The 24,552-nt window shown below is 40.8% G+C and overlaps 2 protein-coding genes across 6 annotated transcripts; one reads left to right on the top strand and one right to left on the bottom strand.

Moving 5' to 3' along the window:
- The first annotated feature begins 4,323 nt into the window (after positions 1-4,323).
- Positions 4,324-11,892, top strand: si:ch1073-416j23.1 (rac GTPase-activating protein 1). 3 transcript variants are annotated; one of them, XM_036974256.1, is made up of 18 exons: positions 4,470-4,521; positions 4,701-4,804; positions 4,920-5,011; positions 5,560-5,762; positions 6,026-6,162; positions 6,254-6,326; positions 6,468-6,521; positions 6,601-6,699; positions 7,858-8,002; positions 8,092-8,258; positions 8,377-8,532; positions 8,622-8,717; positions 8,818-9,016; positions 10,378-10,483; positions 10,748-10,880; positions 11,109-11,235; positions 11,413-11,515; positions 11,654-11,892. In XM_036974256.1, the coding sequence occupies exons 2-18, from the start codon at positions 4,743-4,745 to the stop codon at positions 11,706-11,708; spliced, it is 2,007 nt and encodes a 668-aa protein (XP_036830151.1). In that variant the 5' UTR covers positions 4,470-4,521; positions 4,701-4,742; the 3' UTR covers positions 11,709-11,892. The 3 variants fall into 3 exon arrangements, with proteins under 3 accessions (XP_036830159.1, XP_036830151.1, XP_021452670.1); XM_036974264.1 differs by lacking the exon at positions 4,701-4,804 and having other exon boundaries at positions 4,324-4,521; XM_021596995.2 differs by lacking the exon at positions 4,470-4,521 and having other exon boundaries at positions 4,592-4,804.
- A 99-nt stretch (positions 11,893-11,991) lies between these two features.
- LOC110520030 (mannose-1-phosphate guanyltransferase alpha-A) lies at positions 11,992-20,345 on the bottom strand. Of its 3 annotated transcripts, XM_021596996.2 has the most exons (13): positions 20,177-20,330; positions 19,584-19,681; positions 19,401-19,504; positions 18,871-19,063; positions 18,663-18,722; positions 15,563-15,693; positions 15,375-15,389; positions 14,474-14,614; positions 14,289-14,386; positions 14,166-14,212; positions 13,991-14,083; positions 13,646-13,814; positions 11,992-13,291 (listed from the first exon to the last, which is right to left on the bottom strand). In XM_021596996.2, exons 1-13 carry the CDS (start codon positions 20,214-20,216, stop codon positions 13,191-13,193), a joined length of 1,290 nt encoding a protein of 429 aa, XP_021452671.1. In that variant the 5' UTR covers positions 20,217-20,330; the 3' UTR covers positions 11,992-13,190. The 3 variants fall into 3 exon arrangements, with proteins under 3 accessions (XP_021452671.1, XP_021452672.1, XP_036830169.1); XM_021596997.2 differs by lacking the exon at positions 15,375-15,389; XM_036974274.1 differs by lacking the exon at positions 11,992-13,291 and having other exon boundaries at positions 13,669-13,814; positions 13,895-14,083; positions 20,177-20,345.
- Positions 20,346-24,552: the final 4,207 nt, after the last annotated feature.

The raw sequence follows: 24,552 nt of genomic DNA, 5'->3' as shown, positions 1-24,552 counted from the left end.
ACTCTATGCGAAGGACATGTGTCTCGCTCCATGAGGCAAATGTTGGTCACACCAGATACTGACTGCTCTTCTGATTCATGCCCTTACCTTTTTTAAGGTATTTGTGACCAACAGATGCATATCTGTATTCCCAGTCATGTGAAATCCATAGATTAGGGTCTAATGAATGTGTATCAATTGACTGATTTCCTTATATGAACTGTAGCTCAGTAAAATCTTTGAAATTCTTGCATGTTGCGTTTTATATTTATGTTCAGTGTACATTGAGGAACTAGTGTAATTTTCAGAAAGTATTCAGACCCCTCGACTTTTTCCACATTTTGTTATGTTACATCCTTATTCTAAAATGTATAAAAGTTTTGTTTACCCTCTTCAATCTATACACAATATCCCATAATGACAAATCAAAATCCAGTTTTTAGAAATGTTTACAAATGTATTAAAAATAAAAAACAGAAATACCTTATTTACATAAGTATTCAGACCCTTTGCTATGAGACTCGAAATTGAGCTCAGGTGTATCCTGTTTCCATTTATCATCCTTGAGATTTTTCTACAACCTGATTGGAGTCCACCTGTGGTAAATTCAATTGATTGGACATGATTTGGAAAGGCACACACCTGTCTATATAAGGTCCCACAATTGACAGTGTATGTCAGAGCAAAAACCAAGCCATGAGATCAAAGGAATTGTCCGTAGAGCTCCGAGACAGGATTGTGTTGAGGCACAGATCTGGGGAAGTTTACCAAAAAGTTTCTGCAACATTGAAGGTCCCCAAGAACACAGTGGCCTCCATCATTTCTTAAATGGAAGAAGTTTGGAACCACCAAGACTCTTCCTAGGGCTGGCTGCCCGGCCAAACTGAGCAATCGGGGGAGAAGGGCCTTGGTCAGGGAGGTGCCCAAGAACCCGATGGTCACTCTGACAGAGCTCCAGAGTCCCACTGTGGAGATGGGAGAACCTTCCAGAAGGACAACCATCTCTGCAGCACTCCACCAATCAGGCCTTTATGGTAGATTGGCCTGGCGGAAGACACTCCTCAGTAAAAGGCACGTAAAGGACTCTCAGACCATGAGAAACAAGATTCTCTGGTCTGATGAAACCAAGATTGAACTCTTTGGCCTGAATGCCAAGTGTCACATTTGGAGGAACCCTGGCACCATCCCGACAGTGAAACATAGTGGTGGCAGCATCATTTTGTGGGGATGTTTTTCAGCGGCAGGGACTGGGAGACTAGTCATGATAGAGGGAAAGATGAACGGAGCAAAGCACAAAGAGATCTTTAATGAAAACCTGCTCCAGAGCACTCAGGGCCTCAGATGGGGTCGAACGTTCACCTTCCAACTGGACAATGACCCTAAGCACAGCCAAGACAATGTTGGAGTGGCTTCGGAAAAAGTCTCTGAATGTCCTTGAGTGGCCCAACCAGAGCCCGGACTTGAACCCGATCAAGCAACTCTGGAGAGACCTGAAAATGTGATTATTTATGAATACCTATGAAACGAGGTCTACTTGCGACCGCAAATGGACTAGATTGTGAAAGACTCTTAGAGGAATGCAATTGCTTGGCAGCCGCAAGGGAGATGAGCACAATATCGTTCGCGAACTGCATTAGCCCCCCCCATGTGATTAGTTCTCCAGTTTGAGTGCTAAGCAGAAGCAGGCTGTGTATGTTTTGGTTCTACAAAGCTGTGTCCATCGATAACATTCAATAATCAATTAATTGCATTCATTATTGCACCATGCAATCATTTATCAGTACTAAACATGCCCTTTTCTTCTCTATGCTGCCTGCATGCATGATCAAATTTTCTGCGTGCACATGATAGACAGGTGGAGCTGCTGAGCCGGAGGAGCATGTATTAATCCTCCTGTATAAATCATTACTGCAAGTCAAATGAATGACTAAAATTAATGAGTCACTCTGAAAAACAGATCATGACTCTCAAGTAAGTAAAAAGAGTTGTTCAAAAAGAACACATCATTCGCAAACTGCACATCATTAAGGCACGTAACTTGCAGGGGGGATGGGGGTCATGACCCCCCCCCCCCCCCACCACAATATTAGAAACAGGTAAATTTGACCCCCCTTTTAACATCCTACCATGATTAGTTTGATTGATTGGTGAGAGAAAAAATCCCCACTGTAAAGTGCCAGGAAGCTACTGGCATTATGTGGCATCGCACCGCAGTGACTCAGTTCCTCATTTTATGATTGTATCCCCCCACAGACAAATATGCTTTTAGTTGCAGGTAGTAGGCTTCGTACAAATGTTCCAAAATACAATTAGCGGTAACACGCTGTTCTAAAAAGCGCACTGCACATTCAGGCGGTTTCATGTGACAGAGAGGAAAATATCAGTTTAAAATTTAGAAAGACGGGAGATCCAAAGATGCAACATACCACCCTGTATCCCACTGCTGGCTTGCCTCCCACTGATGGCTTGTCTTTGAAGCTAAGCAGGGTTGGTCCTGGTCTGTCCCTGGATGGGAGATCAGAAGCTGCTGGAAGTGTTGTTTGAGGGCCGGTAGGTGGCACTCTTTCCTCTGGTCAAAAAATATATATCCCAGGGCAGTGACTGGGGACATTGCCCAGTGTAAGGTACCGTCTTTCGAATCAGACATTAAACCGGTGACTCTTTGTGATCACTAAAGATCCTATGGCACTTATTGTAAAAGGTGTCCTGGCTAAATTCCCAATCTGGCCCTCATACCATCATGGCCACCTAATCATCCCCAGCTTCCAATTGGCTTATTCATCTCTCCCCTGTAACTATTCCCAAGGTTGTTGCTGTAAATGAGAATGTGTTCTCAGTCAACTTACCTGGTAAAATAAGGGTAAAATAAATGTTCAAAAAACAAGCATGGGTTGATAATATAACTAGGATTGTGTCTTTGGCTGCTGGACAATGAAAATAAGTTCATTTGAAATCCAACAGAACATGAGAGAAATGTTGGTTTCAATGGCAAAAAGAAGTGTTTATAAAATAATTCCCTCAACTAAGGTCTGATTTTGCATAGGCTACTTTAAAACAAGTTAAGACATGCCTCATAAAATGGCATAACACCTCCAGGATTTAAACAATTAAGTGTATGATTAAATAGTTTCCAAATGCTGACGGCTTCTGCTCAGATTGCAAGGTGGGTGATGTGTGCTGGCCTTTCTCTCCACTCTTGTGACCATTTGATCTGAACGAACTGTTCCTCGAGTATGTCAACAAAATCAAGCTTTTTAGATGTTAATATAATCCTACATTATATTTGTCAAACATGAATGGCGTTTAGCCTAAATGTAGGTCATTAAAAGTTTGGCTACATTTTCTGGTGCCTCCCTCATATCAGTGTGTACATATATCCGAGGCTACACTTTGAAATGTAGGCTACTTATTGATGTACAGGTAGGCCTAACTGACAAAATAATGGGAACACCAACATAGTGTCATAATAGGGCGTTGAGCCACCAGAACAGCTTCAGTGAGCCACCAGAACAGCTTCAATTTGTGTCCGGGACTCTATTGGAGAAATTCCATAATTTGGTGTTTTGTTGATGGTGGTTGTCTCAGGCCCTGCTCCAGAATCTCCCATAAGTGTTCAATTGGGTTGAGATCTGGTGACTGAGATGTACGCATGCACACCCTTTAAACACCCTATGCTCCTTTGAGACCCCTGAGCTCTCTTCTTTTGCCATGGTAGAAAAAAATAATGGGCAACCTGGCATTTTTACATCCTACATGTACAAAACCCTAAGCATTATGGGATGTTAATTGCTTAATTAACTCAGGAACCACACCTGTGTGGAAGTACCTGCTTTCAATATACTTTGTATATCTCATTTACACAAGTGTTCCCTTTATTTTGTCAGTTACCTGTACATTTATGCGAAATAGACTTGAATATTATTACAATGTTGGCCTTTTTAGAGGTGAATTTCTGGCTTAGTTGACAGCCCCGTTCATCTATTTTAGTAATACTCTTATTAGCCTTTAAAATCACTGTGAATTACCTACTGTAGGTCCTACAGTAGACCCATGTTGGCATATCAAACAAAAATAAATGAAGTATTTTATTTTGGGAAGGTTAAAATTTCACTTTGGGATGGTAATAAAAGAAATGGTGATTGGGGTATATTGACCAAATTATCAGGACATTTTTGGATGTATTTTGCCTTTTGACACTGGAACACATTGACCCATACCCCCCAATATCCAAAACAAAGTTATGCCCTTGACATCACTACACTCTAATGAGGAAATGAATGGTAGCTAACTGGGCTAGACAGGAGATTCGTCATTCATCGTTGCCTCCTATGCCCAGATAGACCTACTGGTTCAGCGCCGACAGTTTTTGTAAATGTTTGTGATGTTACTAGCGTGTAGGCTAAAATGTTAACATCAAATAGCATTGTTAAGAAGTTACATTATATTGCCGACCTGTAGGCCAGGTCTACTAAACACCACAGCTGTTTGTTGGACAGGCAACGGGATCGCGCTGGGTGGTCACGTCCACATATCCAGCAGCAGGTGCGCGCACTTTGTAATTAGAATGTTCTATATTTAGGTGTGTATTCCTATATTAGTCCTCAAATGTTAATGTGATATTATATCACAAATTGTCGTAATGTATTTATTGGCTATTGATTTTGAAACTAGTGATACGTATTGATTATTGATAGATTTATTCATTTAAATCCATGAAATAGCCTACCTGTTTCGGTGCAGTTTGGATTATCCCAGTGATAGGTATGGGCTTTTATTTGGCTCCCCGAAAGCATGTTCATTTGACACCCTGCGTCCTACCTGAAAGGTAAGGAGGAGCTGTAGTGTAGGCCTATTGATAGTTTTCGATTTTTAGGCCATCGCTCTATGCGTCTCTGAATTTAGTCTCAATGTATTTAGATGCAAACTATTCTATCCATCAGTAAAATGGGCGAAGCCTTTATCAGGGAGCTTCTCTCTCTGTGCCTTCAACGGATTGCTGTGGAGGAAAATGCAATGAACAACACTGAACTTGGTAAGAATGCAATCTGAATAGCCGTTGTGAACTTGTTGCAGAATGCAGGTTTTCTTTCTGGCTCTACACTATACATTTTGGTTTTGGCCAGAGTGTCTGTTTCAGACTTAGAAGTCCATTCTGCAATACCATATTCCTTTTCAGATGTTTACAGTCCATGGGCTTACCTGGGACTTATATAAGTGAATGTCCAGTCAAATCCATTTTTTTGTGTGTAAGTGTTATTTTGGGTTTTTTTCAGTTCAGGAAGTGTTACGGCTCCTAAAATGTGAACAGACAATGTTGAATGGTACACTACAGTATAGTCTCAGACATGTGACTTGAGAACCTTTTCAAGGTGTATTCCACTAAAAGACATGTTCATGTTTTTTTGTTTTTTTTGTAGTGAGATGTCATGGCCAAACTTTGCATGTACTCATTTATTGTTATGGTGTATCCTTTTTGTTCTGGCGTTTATATACACAGGGAACAGGCAATTATTGCTGCCCAGGGCGTTCAAATTGGTATCTGACCTAAGCCTCGTCGCTTTCGTCTTCTCCTTCTGCCAGAGTTTATTGAGGTAGTAAATAACTACGATGCCACAAGGAAGAAATGGTTACATGCAGAGCTGGAGCTGAAGAGGCACAAGGCGCTACTGTTGAAGTCCGACATAGCCCAGGCTGCCCTGGAGGTCAAACTAAAACACTGTCGCAACCAGGTCGATGTGGAGATCAAGAAGCGCTACAAGGCTGAGGCAGACTTTCAGTACCTGGTATGGCTCCTTTTAACCTTGTTGCTCTGTCCTATTGGAACTCGTGATTTACACTGTTCGAAGTCCTTGACTTTCACAATGTCATGGTCGGTGTCCAATTCATGGAAAATGTAGTAGCACCATTATATCTTGCGTAACACTTGTGAACTTATCAGTGATGCACTTCAACATTCATAAATTAACGCATGGCTTGATTTGTAACGTATGTAATGAAGACCGGACATGTTCCTCCCTTTTAACTGTCATATTGTATTCCTACGCAGCAGCGGCAGATGCAACTGATGTGTGACATACTGGTCCACGACAGCAAGTCCAATGCGTGTCTGAATGACGAGCAGAGATCTCTGCTGGCCAACTTCAACCACAGGGGAGCCAACGTCACCCAGCACAAGAGCAAACGGTATCGCACGTACAGCCGTTACTTTTTAGATGACTTCACATTTCCGTTGTTTTTTTGTGTTTTTATTTTGTTTCTTCTGCTCTCTCATTAGATTATCTGTCATCGATGAGTCTTCATTCCTGTCTCACTCTGATATTAGTTACGATAGAACTGATGATGACATGGTAGGTGTTTTTTTATTTTATTTTTTAAAATGTTTTTGGGGTATTTATGACTGAACATCCACATAATTAAATGTCAAAGCTGGATGTGACTTGTCCATGTGTCACCTTTTGCCGTGAATATTTTGTTTTCAATATGAACAGGACCTGGATGTGACAGCTGTGAAACCACTTAAGTCGAGAGCAAGGGAAAAAAGGGTAAGTGTGGACCTCTGAGGTTGAAGCTATGATTACGATGGTGCTTTGACCTATGTTCTGCACTTTTGGGCATTACCAGCGCTCCTCCATGGGACCGACTGTCGGTGCGCACGCAGCGAAGAGGGGAAGAGTAGGTGGCCGTTCAGACGATCTCCTTGAAAGAAGACCAATGGAAAAGGTAAGCAAAGGCTAAATATGAGTGATTTTTGACCAAACATTATTTTCATCAACCTTAGGCTGCAATGTGGAGGTCCATGGAGTTAACTTTCATAATAAGAAATTCACTGGGGTTTCAGTTTCAACCACACAAAATGGACTCTAAATTGTTCATGTTGCAAATTGATGCTTATTCCTTTGTTTAAAAGTGGACGCCCTCTGGTTTTACACCATCATCTGCTAAAACGTATTTGGCTTCACAATGCAATGGCAGTCTAGTTTTTCTGAAAGTTATTTGAATCAGCTGGAGTGGAACTAAGGCCTTTTCACCGGGGAGACAGTGACTAGGTTCAGCCAGTCTATCTTAAGCCCTAAGCACAAAAATATGAAAAGTTTTTTTTTTTTTTTTTTTTCCAAACGTATACATTCATTTTATCAGCAGGTCATTAGAGCTTGTGTCTTTTTGAAAATAAATCATTGAACATTTTGTGGTATAGAAAGAACCTTGCTGGATTAACAGAGAATTGTTCATTTGCACCCAGGATGGTTTAGAATGCAGTTAAGACATTAGCCGTTCCTGGTTAGACGTTTAATCTGCGGAATCATCTGTGTTCCTGGCCATTGGGTCCCTGGACCTACCCACTCGGCAAGAACTGTGTGAATCAACGTTGTTTCCATGTCATTTCAACCAGATATCTGTGACTGAATTCACATGGAAAACTGATTGGATTTGAATTGGTCACCGCAAAGGAATTTCATATTTTTAACTTAAATCCAATGACATGGTGACATTTTGTTTGTTGCATTCGCGCTACTTGACAACTCAGTCAACTAGGCGTTGGACTGACGTCTGTGCCCAGTGGGTTGTCACTTGCTATTAGGTGGCTCATTCGTCAGTTTCCGGGCCCTCTGCTCGGTGTCATCCTTTCAGTGCACAGGTGGAAATGTCACCCTATTTTCTATGGTGTACTACTTCAGTATATAAGAAATGGTGACATTTGGGATGTAGTCTTTGTCTACTTCGGTCACATTCCTTCTCCTCCCACATGCGCTTTAGAGACCACTTCACTCTGTGAACAAAGACAATTCAGCACTGACTAACTCCGTTAGCATGGCATGATCAGATTAGTTAATGAAATACGAATTGTGACAATGGCAAGTGTTTCGCACTCTTATTCAGGAAGTTGAGACTACGATTGTGACCGCGTCCGTCACAACCCCAGAGAGCGGAGGTCAAATTCACATGGTGATCGACATCACCCAGGAAACACCTGAGAAACTACCCAGGACTTACCGGAAGGAGCACCAGATTTCATCTGTTGGCGGTAAAGGAGATTTACTCCACGGTCGCTGTGGCTCAAGCGACGTTTCCCAATTCCCATTCAAATAAATTGTCAACATTTCTGTTCTTCAGAGCAAACGTCCGTGTGGACTCCCAATGATGAAACCGCTGTTGAGCATGATACTACTGTGGAGCCGGACACCATGACAGAAATGGAGTCCACCACAGAGCCTAGATTTAACCAGGTGTTCACTCCCACTGTTAGCAAAACTTTGAGACACTACTTCCTGTCTAAAACGGTAAGAACTGTTTCATGGATTCCCGTCTCATGTTAAACAACATATGGACTCTTGAATAGGAATTGTTAGTACTATTTAGAATGTGAATGCAACTTCTAGCCATCTGGGCCCTTTTCAGGTGATTCGTCCAGAAACGTGTGTTCCATGTGGGAAGAGGATCCGGTTTGGGAAGATGGCTGTGAAGTGCAGGGACTGCCGTGTGGTAGCTCATCCCGAATGTAAACCGAAGTGCCTAGAAAGCTGCTCTGCCTCATGTGGAGCTCATGGAGCTGAGGTACCTCAACTCAATATTCCTTAAGGTTCCAACCTTGCTTTGTTCTGTTTTAAGATAGATATATATTATATATTTACATTCACTTGCAGGACACGTTAGAGAGCTTTGCCCCACCTACCCAGCCTAGGATCCCTCAGATTATTGTTCAGTGCGTGAATGAAATTGAGAAAAGGGGATTGGAGGAGGTATGTTATTCTCAATCTGGAATACTTTCCATTCAGACGTTTTTATATTTGCCTAGTTATCAACATATATAAGTTTGACTTCCTCCTCCCTCTGTTTCAGAAAGGCATCTACCGTGTTCCTGGGGGTGAGCGTATGGTGAAGGCGCTGAGGGAGAGATACATTAATGGGAAAAGGCCGCTCATGCTCAGTAGAGTGGATGAGATCCACGTTGTCTGTGGACTTCTCAAGGACTTCCTGAGGAAACTGAAGGAGCCTCTCATCACCTTCAGGCTGCATAGAACCTTCATGGAGGCCTGTGGTATGTGTTCCCTGGTCAACAGTAGTACAGCAGTGCACTATATAGGGTGCCATTTGGGACTCCTCCACTGTCACGAAGATGTCACACCACCAAATGGAAGGGACACTTGGGCTGCGTCTACAGACAAATTCAGATTTTTTTTTCCCCTCACACATTTTGACCAATCGCGCGATGAGCTCTGAAAGAGTTGATGTGAAGAGCTGACATGATTGGTCAAAAGACCAGTTAGTGGAAAAAAATATCAGAATTGGGGTTGCCTGTCTAAATGCAGCCATAGTTTCTCAAGTGGAGGGTATACAATAGTCATCCTCTCTTGAGGTGGTCTTAATTGCCTGTTGAGCAGCTGTGATTACAATTGTATTGGATTATTAACACCGAAGAGCACTAGGTTATAACCACTGTGCAGAACCAATACAGTAGTAGTCTGTCCGCAATAGAGTTTTCAGACTACATAAATGGTACCGTAGAGCTGTCGTGACACAACGGGATGCATTAGTTCCGGTGCTTTGTATAAATCATGATTTTTGCAGGTGTTGGCATCTTTCAAATTTCAGAAGTGACATTTTGGCCCATAGACTTCCCCGTAACTTGAAAAGAGAAGTTTTCTCTGAACACGTATGGACCCAGAACTTAAACAGGATCTGAGTGTTGAACTCAAGACTTTGCGATTTGGCCTCTGGTTTTAAGCCGCGCTAGAGTATCTGCGCTATGTAATCTACATAAATGGAATGCTTGATAGAATGCATTTGGCAGTAACTCATGGATGGACTTTTAATGATCTCAATATCGCCTTGGAAAGCTTTAGGTATAAAGTGCTGGAGAGATGGAATGTGTTTACTTAAGTTCATCCATTTAGGGCAGATGGTTATTTCGTTGTGATTCCTGACCAACTCCCTGATGACTGTAAAACAATCAACACTCAATATTTCTCCCAGCCCAGTTTGTCTACTTTCAGCATATTCGCTTCAATCTTGTATATGATCTTGAGTGAAGGGTAAGTGGTAATTTGCACCGTGCCGGGAATTATCCAATCTAAATCAGTCTTTCTCGCTGCCTCTTAGAAAAGCCGATTTGACTTTAGGACATAGCACCTCTCTTTTGTCAATTGCGTTGACGTCTGAGGGAGCTCAGGGTTGCTTTTGTCTAATTTCCTTGGCAGCCAATAATAGATATATGCTACAGAGAACTCTAATTTCCACACTCTCGAGGCCTTCTCGGTCATAATGAAGTGAGCAAATCAGCTGAAGGATTACAATCCGCCGAGGGGTTATAGATTTGAGGTGTACTGTATCTCTAGGCATTGTTACCTTTATCTTACGGTGTCCCAAGGGCCTCGCTGATGGGATGTGTGTCAATTACAGAGATTCCAGATGATGACGACAGCGCAGCAATAATGTACCGAGCCATAGGGGATCTGCCTAAGCCCAACAGAGAGACACTGGCTTTCCTCATGCTTCATCTACAGAGGTAACACCTACGGGTGATGGGATACCTCTGGCTTTAGTGATTTTATTGGGTTTCTCTCCATGATCGGGCACTGATGTGACGTTGACCCATTTTTCTCAACCTGCAGTTCCATAAATGTCGAGTTCCATAAGTCGTCACGATAATTGTAGTTAAGCAAAATTGGACCACTCGGCTGCAGTTTATTGCATGAGTAAACAGGAAGTCTATATTCAATAAGAGTTTTGTCTTAATAAAAACTGCACACTGCCTTCCCTCTCACTGTAGAGTCATGCAGAGCCCCCTCTGTCAGATGGACAAGAACAATTTGTCCAGAGTGTTTGGACCAACCATTGTTGGACATGGAATGGCAGAGCCCTCCCCAATGACCATTATGAGGGACACAAACATTCAGCCAATGGTGGGCACTGTCTTGTGCATGAATGTAATGCAATTGATATCACTATTCCAGTATTTAGCAGTGTTCCTGAAGGTTTAAAAAAATATATATTTTAAGTGCCACAGTATTTCCAGTGATTTGGTGCTGAAACACTTGCACTGTCAATGTCACCCATAGAGATGGTAATACAATTTGAATTCTGCGTGATGCCTCTGTATTTGAAACTGGTTTGTTGATTTAATCTCTAAGGTCATAGGCAGAATGCTGTCGTTCCCTGCTGATTACTGGAAACGCCTCATCATGGTGGCGAGGGACCAAGTTATATCATCAGTTGTCGACGCCAACATCAATAGCGAGAGCCACAGTACAGACAGAGGTAAACGCACAACTTGCCAGCAACACTAAGCTGCTGTGCTATTACATTTTCCCCCATCAATGGGGACTCAACAGCCCTCACCCAAATGTCACTGGCGTTACTTGTGTACATGATGCTGGACTATGACAAATGCTAAATCATCATGGTGCCTCTAACATGCATGTACCACCTCTTCAGATCGTCTGTTTAAACCGCTGACTTCCCCTGAGCTGAGTAAATACCCCAAGACTCCTACCAGTGGTTCTCTTAAGGGCAGAATGAAGAATGCCTTCAACAATACGTAAGACCACTTGATTTTTTTCTTCTTAAATTAAAACATTTTTGTAAATTGCTTAACTATTGTGGATGGTATGACAATGATGTGCTAGCTCTTCATTGTTTCTTGTGACTTGTGGTGTTTTTTTGTTTGTTTTTTCAGTAACAGGGCAAAGACTGACCCGGGCAAAAATAAGTTCTTCACATCCCCCAACTGATATCATTGTGGCATAGACTGTTGGTATATTCATGAGTAACTAAAGCACTTCACATTTGGCTATCTTTTCAGTGTTTAAAAATGTTTTGTATCATAACATGGAGTATAAGGGTTAGAATGGTGTACATTTTAGGAACCACACTAATGCATGAGAAACTTTAAATAAACTACATTATGAAACTGTTCTACTGTTTCTAAATGGAGAGATCTGTGAAATGAAACATTTCTGCATGAACGTGAGAATCGACACCTTTTCTCCTATACTTGGCGCACAGACATTGCAATTTAGTTAAAAGTTTTTATTTTATTTTTTTAAAACAAGGAGTGCTTGATTTTGAAGCAAATTAGGCATGCAGCAACAATTTTATACTGGGTAACAATCTCCCATTTGATTGTCACATGTACAGAATCAATGGCTACTCATTAAAGTAAATCTCTCCTACAGCCCCGAATCTAAGTTCCCTGCCATGTTCAAATTGAAAGCAAACATTTCTTGATTGCAATTGGTACATTCATTTTTGGACAAACACTAGCCTCAAGGTTAAACTTTATCTCATGGTTGGTCAGTCCTTGCATCCCTAGCGCTGTCTATGAATTTGAAGTGGTAGAGTTCAACAGCCCCATCCCTCAGCTATTTACCAAAACGGGCAAGGTTGCCACTTATTTCGAACTACTGCTTGCCCCTTTAACCAAAAACATGAGGCAGTCATTTCTTTCAGAATGTAAACGCTTGCAATTAATTGTCATGTTTTAATCAAAGCGCGTGTAAAAAGGCCCCCAAATTACCCCTCAAAATTAAACAGCAAACCAATTCCTTTCATTTTGTAATCTTACTAGATCAGCTGCAGACTTTCACTTCTTTCCAAGATGACATTTCAGTAACTAGGCTAGCACCAATGAATGGTAAGTACTGCTACCAAACCCTATGCCAAAATTACCATTGTTTTAATTTCCCTTACATGGTAGTGAATCCAGAGCTAATCATAGGGATAGTGCAGAAATGTAAAATTAGAATCCTTTAGTTGCTCCATCAATTTGACTTAATTGTGTGCACACACCCTTTTGATTCTTGAAGATTAACTTATACCTCGTGCTTAGCTCAACTGTCGTACCCCATCAGAATCCAAAATAAAAGCTTGTTTTACGCAAATGTTTAAACACTGTCTAGCCTCAACATGGTTGCATCCATAGCTCTGAAATTGAGTGGTTTACATTTCTCCAGGCTCATTCCTCAGCTTTTTAACAAAACACAGGCGGGCGGCCGCTCAAAGTTACGGGATGACATTCATGTCGAGGTAATCTAACCGACCCACTATCATCCTCCAAACCATCTCATTTACATCCTTTAATTTATAAAGGCTAAAACCTACAATCTTTCCAAACACCTAGTGTCATCTTCTATACAATAACCCAGAGGCAGTGACATTGATCTTCAAGCTACAATCCTTAATTAGTTTGACACTAAATGAACGCAGCAAATTAACTACAGTATAATTTGGTTTTTGAAACTCCTGTTGAGGTCTTTGTGTGGCAGAACAATTGAGTTGAGTATGATCACCTCCGATGGGATAGTCACATTACAACCTGGGGGGAAAAAAAGCAATATTAAAACATTGTCAACTGGAAATCAGCCAATCCTGTCGTTCACACACTAAATACTGAAAAAGCGTGGACAATGGCGAGAAACAGAATGGTGCAGTTTGAGGCCATGTGGCAGAATGTGATGAGTGGGGGCAAGTGGGTCTGGGCAGGTGATGTATGTAGTTTAACTTCTGTATACAATGATTTCACATGATCTAAACACGTATCCAATATCTTTTTCACACTAACGTCAGACTGTGCTAGCTCTGATAGTTTCTGAAACCGTGCTGGAAAGGACTATGGTGTATGCGTAACCAAGCCAGCTCAGTGTTAAATGTGAAAGTATACGAAACTTACCAAGAATGGTGATTGATGGTGTGAGTTTTCCATCTCTGAAGAGTGTTTCACTGTCTATTTTTGCATAGGGGTCATTTGGATTTGGGTCACTGGGAGTTCCTTCAACTCTGGCCCACTTGCCAATAGTGCTGTCCCACCCCACTATACAGTTCAACACACAACTGTGATCCTAAAAGAAACATGACAATGGAATTGGGTCACTCGATTATCAATCATACTTTAAAACACATGGACATGATCATAGCTCACATTTTTATATTTATCAAGGGAAGAGCCATTTCAGCATTTTTCGCCTGGGGAACTGGCAAATTTAAACAATGACATTTGCCACTGGCAACTGCTTGCCTGTAGGGTAGCCCCGTGGAGGATGACGGACTCTCTTACACGCACCCCAGCCCCGATGGTCACTCCTGTGCCTATCGAGACGTTGGGCCCCAACTATAGAAAAACATTATTAGGAATATGTTTGTGTCTTGTGCTGTATGTGTAAGTAGTAATACTGAGGAGAAGAAGCACTTACCACCGCAGTAGGGTCAATATTGGCTGTTGGGTGAATGTAAACATTTCCTGGGACACAACAAAACCAAATCACTGGTGTGAACAAACCAGAAACTGCAAAGCTAAGAGTACTGGATTAGTTTACCACTTATTCTAGGCCCTCCATCCTCAGTTGTAGCCAGTCTTTCAGGATGTGTTTTATGGTACTGGTTAAGGTACAACCGACTGGCGTATATTGCAGACCTGTTAACAAAAATGAGACGAAGCCGATTCATGACAGTACAGTACGCCGACGTCTTCAGGTTTCACAGATGGAGACGACTTACTCACCCTGCAGATTTGATCTGGCTCCAGAAGGCAGGTGTTTTGTAGACGTAGAGCTTGCCCTGCCCAGCCAGGGCTGTGAAAATGTCCTGTTCTAACCGAATGGCCTCAGCCCGATGCCAGCCGTTGCCATTGGTCTGCTCATCTCTGAGGAAGAGATCAATGTATGAGACTATTCTGTAGTATTCTGTAAAGTGTTTACCAAAGGTAGATCACAACTATTTCTGATTGAATTTTGAAAGGCAAAAAGACAGTTAAGGGCTGTAAACAAAAGTGAGTAGAGGATTCACGGAGTGTTAAGTTGACAAGCTCAGTAGAATTAAAATGAATTGTGACAGGAACATTTATTTGACAGAAGAGGCAACATGGTTGACTTGAGTAATGGTATACATACTCAAAGAATCACTACCCCTTTGTGTCCAAATGTTATTGAAATGATTGTACATGTGATTAATAACCAATTGTATAGATCTGTATGCCAACTTATATTGAAAAGTGATGAGGATGTGCAGTGTGTGAAAAGTTTGACAAAACAAGCAATGTCTAGATAATCATTGTACAATCTAAACCGCTGTGGAAATATATTTTCAATAACCAAAAATATTGTATTTTCAGCTGTTTGAAGCTGGTGTACAAAACACTGAAGCACAGGCGGCATAGAAATAGTGCACATAGAACATCTACCGCTTCTTAGACTTGCTTTCCATGAGAATGAAAGATCTATAACTCACAATTCTGTGAATTGTCAGGTCGCCCAAAAAGTGCTACATTGCAGCTTTAAGAATGATCTACTGTCATCACCCCCCGTGCTGGTATTGACTCCATGAAGAAACATATTTTTGTGTGACGTATTTTACTAATGCCCAGCTCTACAACCACACTGTGCAGCCTAGCTGTACCGACTTACCCCTCATATGGATATCTGGTGATGGGAAATGGAATGATGGCAGGAAAGGGGAAAGGAAAAAAAAGACATGAAGGACAACCAAGGATAGGAATTGATAAATGCACCACTCCCACGCACAGAAATCCTAGGATCTTTATAGGATCTCTATGCTCCCACGATAGGGTCCCCGAGGGATTCCTCCCACTTACAACAGCATGTCCTGCTGGTTCTTCTGGAAGACTGCCCCAATGTGTTGGAAGATCTCCGGGGTAAACAGGTATATTCCACAGTTGATGATGTCACTAACAAAAGTGCTAGGCTTCTCCACATAATGTAAAACCTGAAATAAGAGCAGAAGATTACTTTCTGAATCAGGTAAGAACTGTCCAATGTTCATAGAAAAGCACCAACATGAAGTGGATGGCAAGTAATCTAGCAGTTAAGAGCGTTGGGTCAGTAACCAAATGGTTGCTGGTTGAAATCCCTGAGCCAACTAGATGAAAAATCTGTCCATGTGCCCTTGAGAAAGGCACTTAACCCTAATTGTTCTGGATAAGCATGTCTGCTAAATGACTAAAATGTCAATGTAAAGTTCATAGGAGTATGTCAAATGAAAGGTAAGTCTACTTTAGAAAAAAAGAGACATTTTTCAACCATTTTCCATCCTAAAAATTACAAATAAGCAAAGGCTTTGATTTTAGGTCAAACAGATGGGTAAGAGGTCATAGAATACATCTAGGAGAAAAAGTCTTAAGGTATTTACATAAACACAATCATGAAGTAAAGACCCCTGCCAACTAATATCAACACATATTTAGTTTGAGAATTTGTTCTGCCTTCTGTAGGTTTAAAAAACATTGCCTTAAAATTCCATTACCAAAAACCCAAATCATTAAGATATTTTCACATTTCTCTCCCTAATAATGAAAGGTAGACCTATCAATTAGTTAGTTTGTAATGATATCAATTTTGTTTATGAACTATTACGTGATTAACTCGTGATTAACTCAATTCCATTACCAAATTTCTGGAGAGAGCAAGAGGACAAGTACATTAGAGTGTCTAGTTTATTAAGAAACAGGCACCTCTCACAAGTCCTCAACTGGCAGCTTCATTAAATAGTACCCACAAAACACTAGTCTCAACGTCAACAGTGAAGAGGCGACTCCGGGATGCTGGACTTCTAGGCAGAGTTCCTCTGTCTGTGTTCTTTTGCCAATCATTTATTTTTATTGGCCAGTCTGAGATATGGCTTTTTCTTTGCAACTGTGCCAAGAAGTCCAGCATCCCGGAGTCGCCTCTTCACTGTTGACGTTGAGACTGGTGTTTTGCGGGTACTATTTAATGAAGCTGCCAATTGAGGACTTGTGAGGCGTCTGTTTCTCAAACTAGACACTAATGTACTTGTCCTCTTTCTCAATTGTGCACTGGGGCCTCCCACTCTTTCTATTCTGGTTAGAGCCAGTTTGTGCTGTTCTGTGAAGGGAGTAGTACGAGATCTTCAGTTTCTTGGCATTTTCTCGCATGGAATAGCCTTCATTTTCTCAGAACAAGAATAGACTGACCAGTTTCAGGAGAAAGTGATTTTGTTTCTGGCCATTGAGCCTGTAATCAAACCCACAAATGCTGATGCTCAACTAGTCTAAAGGTGGCCAGTTTTATTGCTTCTTTAATCAGAACAGTTTTCAGCTGTGCTAACATAATTGCAAAAGGGTTTTCTAATGATCAATTAGCCTTTTGAAATGATAAACCTGGATTAGCTAACACAACGTGCCATTGGAACACAGGAGTGATGATTGCTGATAATGGGCAAGCCTATGTAGATATTCCATTCAAAAAATTTTAAAAAAACATCAGCCGTTTCCAGCTACAATAGTCATTTACAACATTAACAACGTCTACACTGTATTTCTGATCAATTTCATGTTATTTTAATGGACTGTTTTTCAAAAACAAGGACATTTCTATGTGACAACTTTTGAATGTAAATAATGTGTGTGTGTATGTAAATAAAAATAATCAGTAACAGAATTTCTGCAAATGAATTGGCTACAGTGGGAAATCATAGTAGTCACAGACCAGTTGGGTTCACAAGTTGGGACAACCCAGTACAGTAAAGAAAACTATAGTGGAGTTCAGTACAATACACAGTAGAGCACACTAGAGTTGAGTACACTAATGTACTGTATTTTAAAGTACTCTACTGAACTACAGTGTACAAAACATTCGGAACACCCTCCTAATATTGAGTTGCACCCCCGTTTGCCCTCAGAACAGCCTCAAGTCATCAGGGCATGGACTCTACAAGGTGTTGAAAGCGTTAAAAACAGGGATGCTGGCTCATGTTAACTCTAATGCTTCCCACAGTTGTGTCAAGTTGGCTGGATGTCTTTTGGGTGGTGGACCATTCTTGATACACACAGGAAACTGTTGAGCGTGAAACCTAGCAGCGTTGCAGTTCTTGACACACAAAGCGACGCGCCTGGCACCTACTACCATACCCTGTTCAAAGGCACTTAATCTTTTGTCTTGCCCATTCACCCCCATTTACCCTCTGAATGGCACACATACACAATCAATTGTCTCAAGGCTTAAAAATCCTTCTTCAACTTGTCGTCTCCCCTTCATCTACACTTATTGAAGTGTATTTAACAAGTGACATCAATAAGGGATCATAGCTTTCACGCGGTCAGTCGAATGTTCCTAACATTTTGTACATCAGTGTATATTTTACTGAACTGTACTGAGCTCTACTGTGATGTCCAAACTTGTGAAACATAAATGTCTATAATTGGTTCAGGTTTGGACAGTTTGTAGGCAGAGCTCATTAAAATAATAACCAGTGCGTTGAATAATACCCAAATATGCTAAGGGGATAATGCATATTTAAACCTTTGTGTACCTATTTAGGATACATCACCATGAAGAGAATGACGTTCATATCCTTAATTATGCATTTCTGTGTAGTAAAGATCAAGGACCCATGATGAAATTCTGTTACCGGGTGTAAATCCACTTACTGTAGTTCAATAACAACGTCTTTATGCAGACGTAATTGAATCTAAATTTGGTGCAAATATTACAGTTTTGAAGACATGGAGATTTTATAGAAATTCCGTTACCTAACTTTGCATCTGCAAAATGTTCAGTCTAAATTGTTAAAAGTAGTCCTTGTGCATAGAGTTGTATGGTTTGTTAAACTTTGAAATCAATGGTTTTTGTTTGGCATACATAAAGTGAAAGATTGAGTCTCAGCGCAAATTCTGTTACTGTGGAATTGCCCATGACTAAAATGTGCTGCATCATCACCTCATTTGTTTGCTGGTTTTCCACAATACAGCCATAATTCATGGACTGCTTTCTGTTTGCCTGCAAAACAAAGAAAAATAAATAAATAATGAAAGTCAAAGGAATTATACCCCAATGTCCCCATCAAACATACTCCCAACAATTAGTTGTTAACTTTTCCCTGTATTGGTCTTGGTCATAGCCATAGAAATCATGGATGTCTCCTCACAGTTGTCCCCATGATGACGAAACTGCTTGGCTCTCCGTGTTCTTTCTGGAAGTTGAGCATCTCTGGTAGAGGAAACTCAGAGCACACGTCAGCATTCATGATGAAGAATGCCTCTGGGCCACCAGATAGAATCTGATCTCTGAAGTGGTAGATTCCGCCCCCAGTGCCCAAAGCAGCAAACTCCTGCAAATACCTACAGAGGTTCAACAAGTTTATCAATGATCCATCTCATATGTATATACTGTACTCGATACCATCTACTGCATCTTGCCTATGCTGTTCTGTACCATCACTCATTCATATATCTTTATGTACATATTATTTATCCCTTTAGACTTGTGTGTATAAGGTAGTAGTTTTGGAATTGTTAGGTTAGATTACTCGTTGGTTATTACTGCATTGTCGGAACTAGAAGCACAAGCATTTCGCTACACTCGCATTAACATCTGCTAACCATGTGTATGTGACAAATTTGATTTCATGTGTTCTATGTTTGTTTTATGACATTTCTGTAAGATCCTCTTGTTTACCTGATTAAGATTTTGAATTCCTGCTGTGCGCTACAAATGAATCTGGTAAGTTCTTCATTTGGCTGGTAAAAGCCAACAAGCAAAATCTCCTTCATATTTGGCACCTATGGGGAAAATTAAAACCATGTTTCTTTCTACCAATGAAGATGTAGAAATTGATAATTTTTATCAGTGCTAACCGACCTTGGCACATGCTTCAATGTGATGCTGTAGCATGGGCACACCAGCAACTGGAAACAAGGGTTTTGGGACCTCAAATGACAACGGTCGAAACCGTGTCCCTGTATGACAATGAAAGTCACCTGCTCAGTTGATCACATAACATTTTCAGACGTTACCTTAGGAAAAGTAAAAACGAATTATTCCATTCTAGATTCTGATGTAGTAAAAAGCACTCTAACCTATTATATTCTAAAGGAGTTGAACGCACCCAACTCGTTCAATTAATGCCAATGCAAGTACTGGTAGCTAGCACAGAAAGTTTATGCCAGGCTATCAACTATCTTGATGGTGAATTGTCAGCCCATGCAATCGTTTGCTTGCTTTTTCGACCAAATGCTTATTGCTAAAATGTTTAGATATGCAAACTGCACCGGAGGGTTTCCATGATCACTCCACGTCATTCATTACAACTAACGTTAGCTAGCTATCAACTAGCTAGCTAGCCCTTTAGAGCAAGGCTAGCTAGCTAACGTTAGCAAGATACATGGCTATATAGCAGTACTGGAGAATGAACATGTAGGCATTTGTAAAATAGTGATTTATTTAACACTTACCTTTCTGCGGGCCTCCAATGAGAATCACAGCCTTCAGCATTTTGAATGTGTAGGTAGCTGTCTAACCTGGATCAAATATGCTCTTCCTGAGTTGTTTGTTATGCTCAATACGTCACCGCGTAAAACTGAGGATTATGGGAATGTGAGTTATTTTGCGGGTCAGAAAGAGAATCCTCAGTCATAGAACAATAAGCAAGAGATTTCAACGGATGTATAAATGTGAAGCATCCGGTAGTCGTTTCCACTTCCTACCAAATATGGTCATGAGAGGAAACCCATTTCCATCTCGCATTAGTTATTCAAAATATTTGCCACAGTGGCGTGAATGAATCAGAATGAATGGGTTGTGACTATATAGAGTACAGCTACGACCGGAAGTGACTTTTCGTAGCAGGTTAACATAACATTTTAGGTAACCCTAACCCTAACCTTAGCCTAATTATTCTAAACTGCTACGTTATTTATTCTAGCTTGCTGCGTAAGACAACCATGTCCACGGTTTTCCTGACAAATTGTTATACTTTGGAAACAATGTGCTAGTGAAAATGTATTGGTCACAGGTGGTGGGTTTTTGGGATACTTCTAAATTGCACCGCAGGGGCCATGGAGTTTGGACATACCTACTCATTCAAAGGTTTTTCTTTATTTTTTACATTGTAGAATAACAGTAAAGACATCAAAACTATGAAATAACACATATGGAATCATGTAGTAACCAAAAAAGTGTTAAACAAATAAAAATATATTTTAGGTTCTTCAAAGTAGCCAGCCTTGATGACAGCTTTGCACACTCTTGGCATTCTCTCAACCAGCTTCATGAGGGACACTTTTCCACCATTCTTGAAGGAGTTCCCACATATGCTGAGCTCCTTTTCCTTCACTCTGCGGTCCAACTCATCCCAAACCATCTCAATTGGGTTGAGGTCGGGTGATTGTGGAGGCCAGGTCATCTGATGTGTTGGGTCATTGTCCTGTTGAAAAACAAATGATTGTCCCACTAAGCGCAAACCAGATGGGATGGCGTATCGCTGCAGAATGCCGTGGTAGCCATTATGGCTAAGTCTCTTCTTATTATTGGTGTTCTTTAGTAGTGGTTTCTTTGCAGAAGTGTGACCATGAATTGTTGCAAAGTCTCCTCTGAACAGTTGATGTTGAGATGTGTCTGTTACAATGAACTCTGTGAAGCATTTATTTCGGCTGCAATTTCTGAGGCTGGTAACTCTAATGAACTTATCCTCTAAAGCAGAGGTAACTCTGGGTCTTCCTTTCCTGTGGCGTTCCTCATGAGAGCCAGTTTCATCATAATGCTTGATGATTTTTGCGACTGCACTTGAAGAAAGTTTCAAAGTTCTCAAAATTTTCCCCACCTTAAAGTAATGGACTGTCCTTTATCTTTGCTTATTTGAGCTGTTCTTGCCATAATATGGACTTGGTCTTTTACCAAATAGGGCTATCTTCTGTATACCACCCCTACCTTATCACAACACAACTGATTGGCTCAAACACATTAAGAAGGAAAGAAATTCCACAAATTAACTTTTAACAAGGCACATCTGTTAATTGAAATGCATTCCAGGTGACTACCTCATGAAGCTGGTTGAGAGAATGCCAAGAGTGTGCAAAGCTGTCATCATATATTTTTGATTTGTTTAAAGCTTTTCTGGTTACCAAATGTGTTATTTCATAGTTTTGTTGTCTAAACTATTATTCTACAATGTAGAAAATAGTCCAAATATAGAAAAACCCTTGAATGAGTAGGTGTGTCCAAACCTTTGACTGGTACTGTATATTTATAGCTCTGGAAAAAGTTAAGAGACCACTGCAAATTATCAGTTTCTCTGGTTTTACTATTTATAGGTATGTGTTTAGGTAAAATTACCATTTCTGTTTCTATAAACTACTGACAACATTTCTCCCAAATTCCAAATAAAAATTATCTCATTTTTAAACAACACAATACTAATGTTTTTCACTTTGGAAGAGTTCAGAAATCAATATTTGGTGGAATAACCCTGATTTCCAGTCACAGCTTTCATGCTTCTTGGCATGCTCCCCACCAGTCTTTCACATTGATGTTGGGTGACTTTATGCCACTCCTGGCGCATAAATTCAAGAAGCTCGGCTTTGTTTGATGGCTTGTGACCATCCATCTTCCTCTTGATCACATTCCAGAGGTTTTCAATTGGGTTCAGGTCTGGAGATTGGGCTGGCCATGACAGGATATTGATCTGGTGGTCCTCCATCCACACCTTGATTGACCTGGCTGTGTGGCTTGGAGCATTGTCCTGCTGGAAAAAAAACAATCCTCAAAGTTGAGGAACATTGTCAGAGCAGAAGGAAGCAAGTTTTCTTCCAGGACAACCTTGTACGTGGCTTTATTCATGTGTCCTTCACAAAGACAAATCTGTCCGATTCCAGCCTTGCTGAAGCACCCCCAGATCATCACCGATCCTCCACCAGATTTCACAGTTTAGGCTTGTAGGCCTCTCCAGGTCTCGCACACACTGTAAAATTTGGTGGAGGACCGGTGATGATCTGGGGGTGCTTCAGCAAGGCTGGAGTCAAGCAGATTTTTCCAGAGCTCGATATGGCACATAATAACGGCACAATTAACCAACAAATTCACATTCAAGTGTTGCTTGCACAGAGATTTAGAGATCCTCTGTCCAACTTGTATCACTCAAATTCTCCTGTCGGATTTATCTATAGTTATGAAAATGTGCAAACAGGCTTTTTTTAATAATTATAAACTTGGCGGTGTGAACCCTGAATGCTGATTGGTTGAAAGCCATGGTATATCAGACGTGTACCACGGGAATGACAAAAACATACTTTTTACTGTTCTAATTACATTGATAACCAGTTTATAATAGCGATAAGGCACCTCAGGGGTTTGTAGTATATGTGCAATATACCACAGCTAAGGCGTGTTCTTTGTGGTATATGTCCGATATACCACGGCTAAGGGCTATGCCCTAAGAACAGCCCTTAGCCGTGGTATATTGGACATACACCACACCTCCTCGGGCCTTATTGCTTAATCATAGCAGTCAAAACAAGTGAAATTTACATCCATTGATGAAAATGATCTGGAGAGTTTAATAAGGGCGATTTATATTTTTTCTTACGACATATTCTTAAACTCGCAAGAATTGTTATTTTGATGGAAAACTGAATTTTGCATCGTAGCCTACGTTGTTAAGAATCCTTCTTAATTCTCTCGATGATGTTATAGAAAAGGCTTTATTGGTTAATGTGGCAACTCCTCTCTTGCTGCACAAAACATTCTTTGGGCTAGTTTTCAGGCCTTGTGGGTGGGTTTTCAGAGGTCACTGGACTAGACATTTTAGCTAGACCTTGGAACCCTGCCTGCTACGAAAAAGTCACTTCTGCTAAATATATTTGACCTTAACCCTCCCTGAACGCTTGAAAAAAAAAACAAGTGACCCTCCCCTATACCCAAAATAATAATTAAAACATAAAGTGGATAGCAGAGAACCTGTCTACCATTTACCTTCACTTATTGAGCCTTAGATATGCAGTTTTAGACACTGTACTGTAAACATTGCATGGCAACGCAGGAACTTCGATAGCGCACAGGGCTGCAGGCCAGAAGGTTGTGGGTTTGCCCACCACCATGGACAAGAGTAGGGGTGGAAAGATCTCCTTTAAAAGTAAAAGCATTGCATGAATCTATCATCGTATTTGCAGGTGTCGTGGAAAATTGCGAGATTATGTTAGTGCTTGTAAAATCATATTATAATCTTTGTATTGCATTAGAATGGTTGTTTTATTTTGTCAACTATTGTCGAATCTGTCGACTATTGTGTGTTCAGTGTTCCACTGAGGATGGACCTCTGTGAGATAGCACTGACAGAGGAGATTTACGATGTCTTTGGCCAATAAAGCCTAAAGAGCATTCCAGATAGTGAGGTAACGTTTTTGTGCTATGAAGTACTAGGAACGAGATTAGAACCTTGTCTTAGAGACCAAACTGAACGTTAATTTATAGCTAATGCTATCTGGCTATGGGATACTCCTTTCTCAAGTAAAAGGCCCTTTGTGAAGAGTTCCTAAGATCAGTGGTTCGTCATGTAAGTTGAGAGGGGTGTATCTTTGCTATAAAATATCTCAGTTGCCATTATGTTGAGGCTAGTGAATTGTGAATTGTTGAGAGTCAAATGCTATTGCAAAATCTTAATTATTATTAAAGGTGAAGTTTAAGTATAACTCTGACTGGTGTGTGGTTTGTAACTCTCCTCATTTGGTAATACAGGAAATTGCCACGACATTTGGTGACACAGATGGGATGTGAATCTTCACTTGGCGACCGCTCCTGATGACCTAGGTAAATCGTGCAAGAGGGATCCCTTAAA

The sequence above is a fragment of the Oncorhynchus mykiss genome, chromosome 3, assembly GCF_013265735.2.
Source record: "Oncorhynchus mykiss isolate Arlee chromosome 3, USDA_OmykA_1.1, whole genome shotgun sequence".
Taxonomy (NCBI): Eukaryota; Metazoa; Chordata; class Actinopteri; order Salmoniformes; family Salmonidae; genus Oncorhynchus; species Oncorhynchus mykiss.
Note: the sequence above shows the minus strand (reverse complement) of the source record. Positions and strands in the feature narration are given on the sequence as shown.

Excerpts from the sequence above, each read along its gene's own strand:
- si:ch1073-416j23.1 (XM_036974256.1), top strand. The coding sequence starts at position 4,743 with ATGGGCTTTTATTTGGCTCCCCGAAAGCATGTTCATTTGACACCCTGC. Across the intron at positions 8,259-8,376 it reads ACTACTTCCTGTCTAAAACG|GTGATTCGTCCAGAAACGTG; the intron begins GTAAGAACTGTT and ends GGCCCTTTTCAG. Across the intron at positions 9,017-10,377 it reads AACCTTCATGGAGGCCTGTG|AGATTCCAGATGATGACGAC; the intron begins GTATGTGTTCCC and ends TGTCAATTACAG.
- LOC110520030 (XM_021596996.2), bottom strand. The coding sequence starts at position 20,216 with ATGCTGAAGGCTGTGATTCTCATTGGAGGCCCGCAGAAAG. Across the intron at positions 19,682-20,176 it reads CATTGGAGGCCCGCAGAAAG|GGACACGGTTTCGACCGTTG; the intron begins GTAAGTGTTAAA and ends ATTGTCATACAG. Across the intron at positions 19,505-19,583 it reads ACATTGAAGCATGTGCCAAG|GTGCCAAATATGAAGGAGAT; the intron begins GTCGGTTAGCAC and ends TTTTCCCCATAG.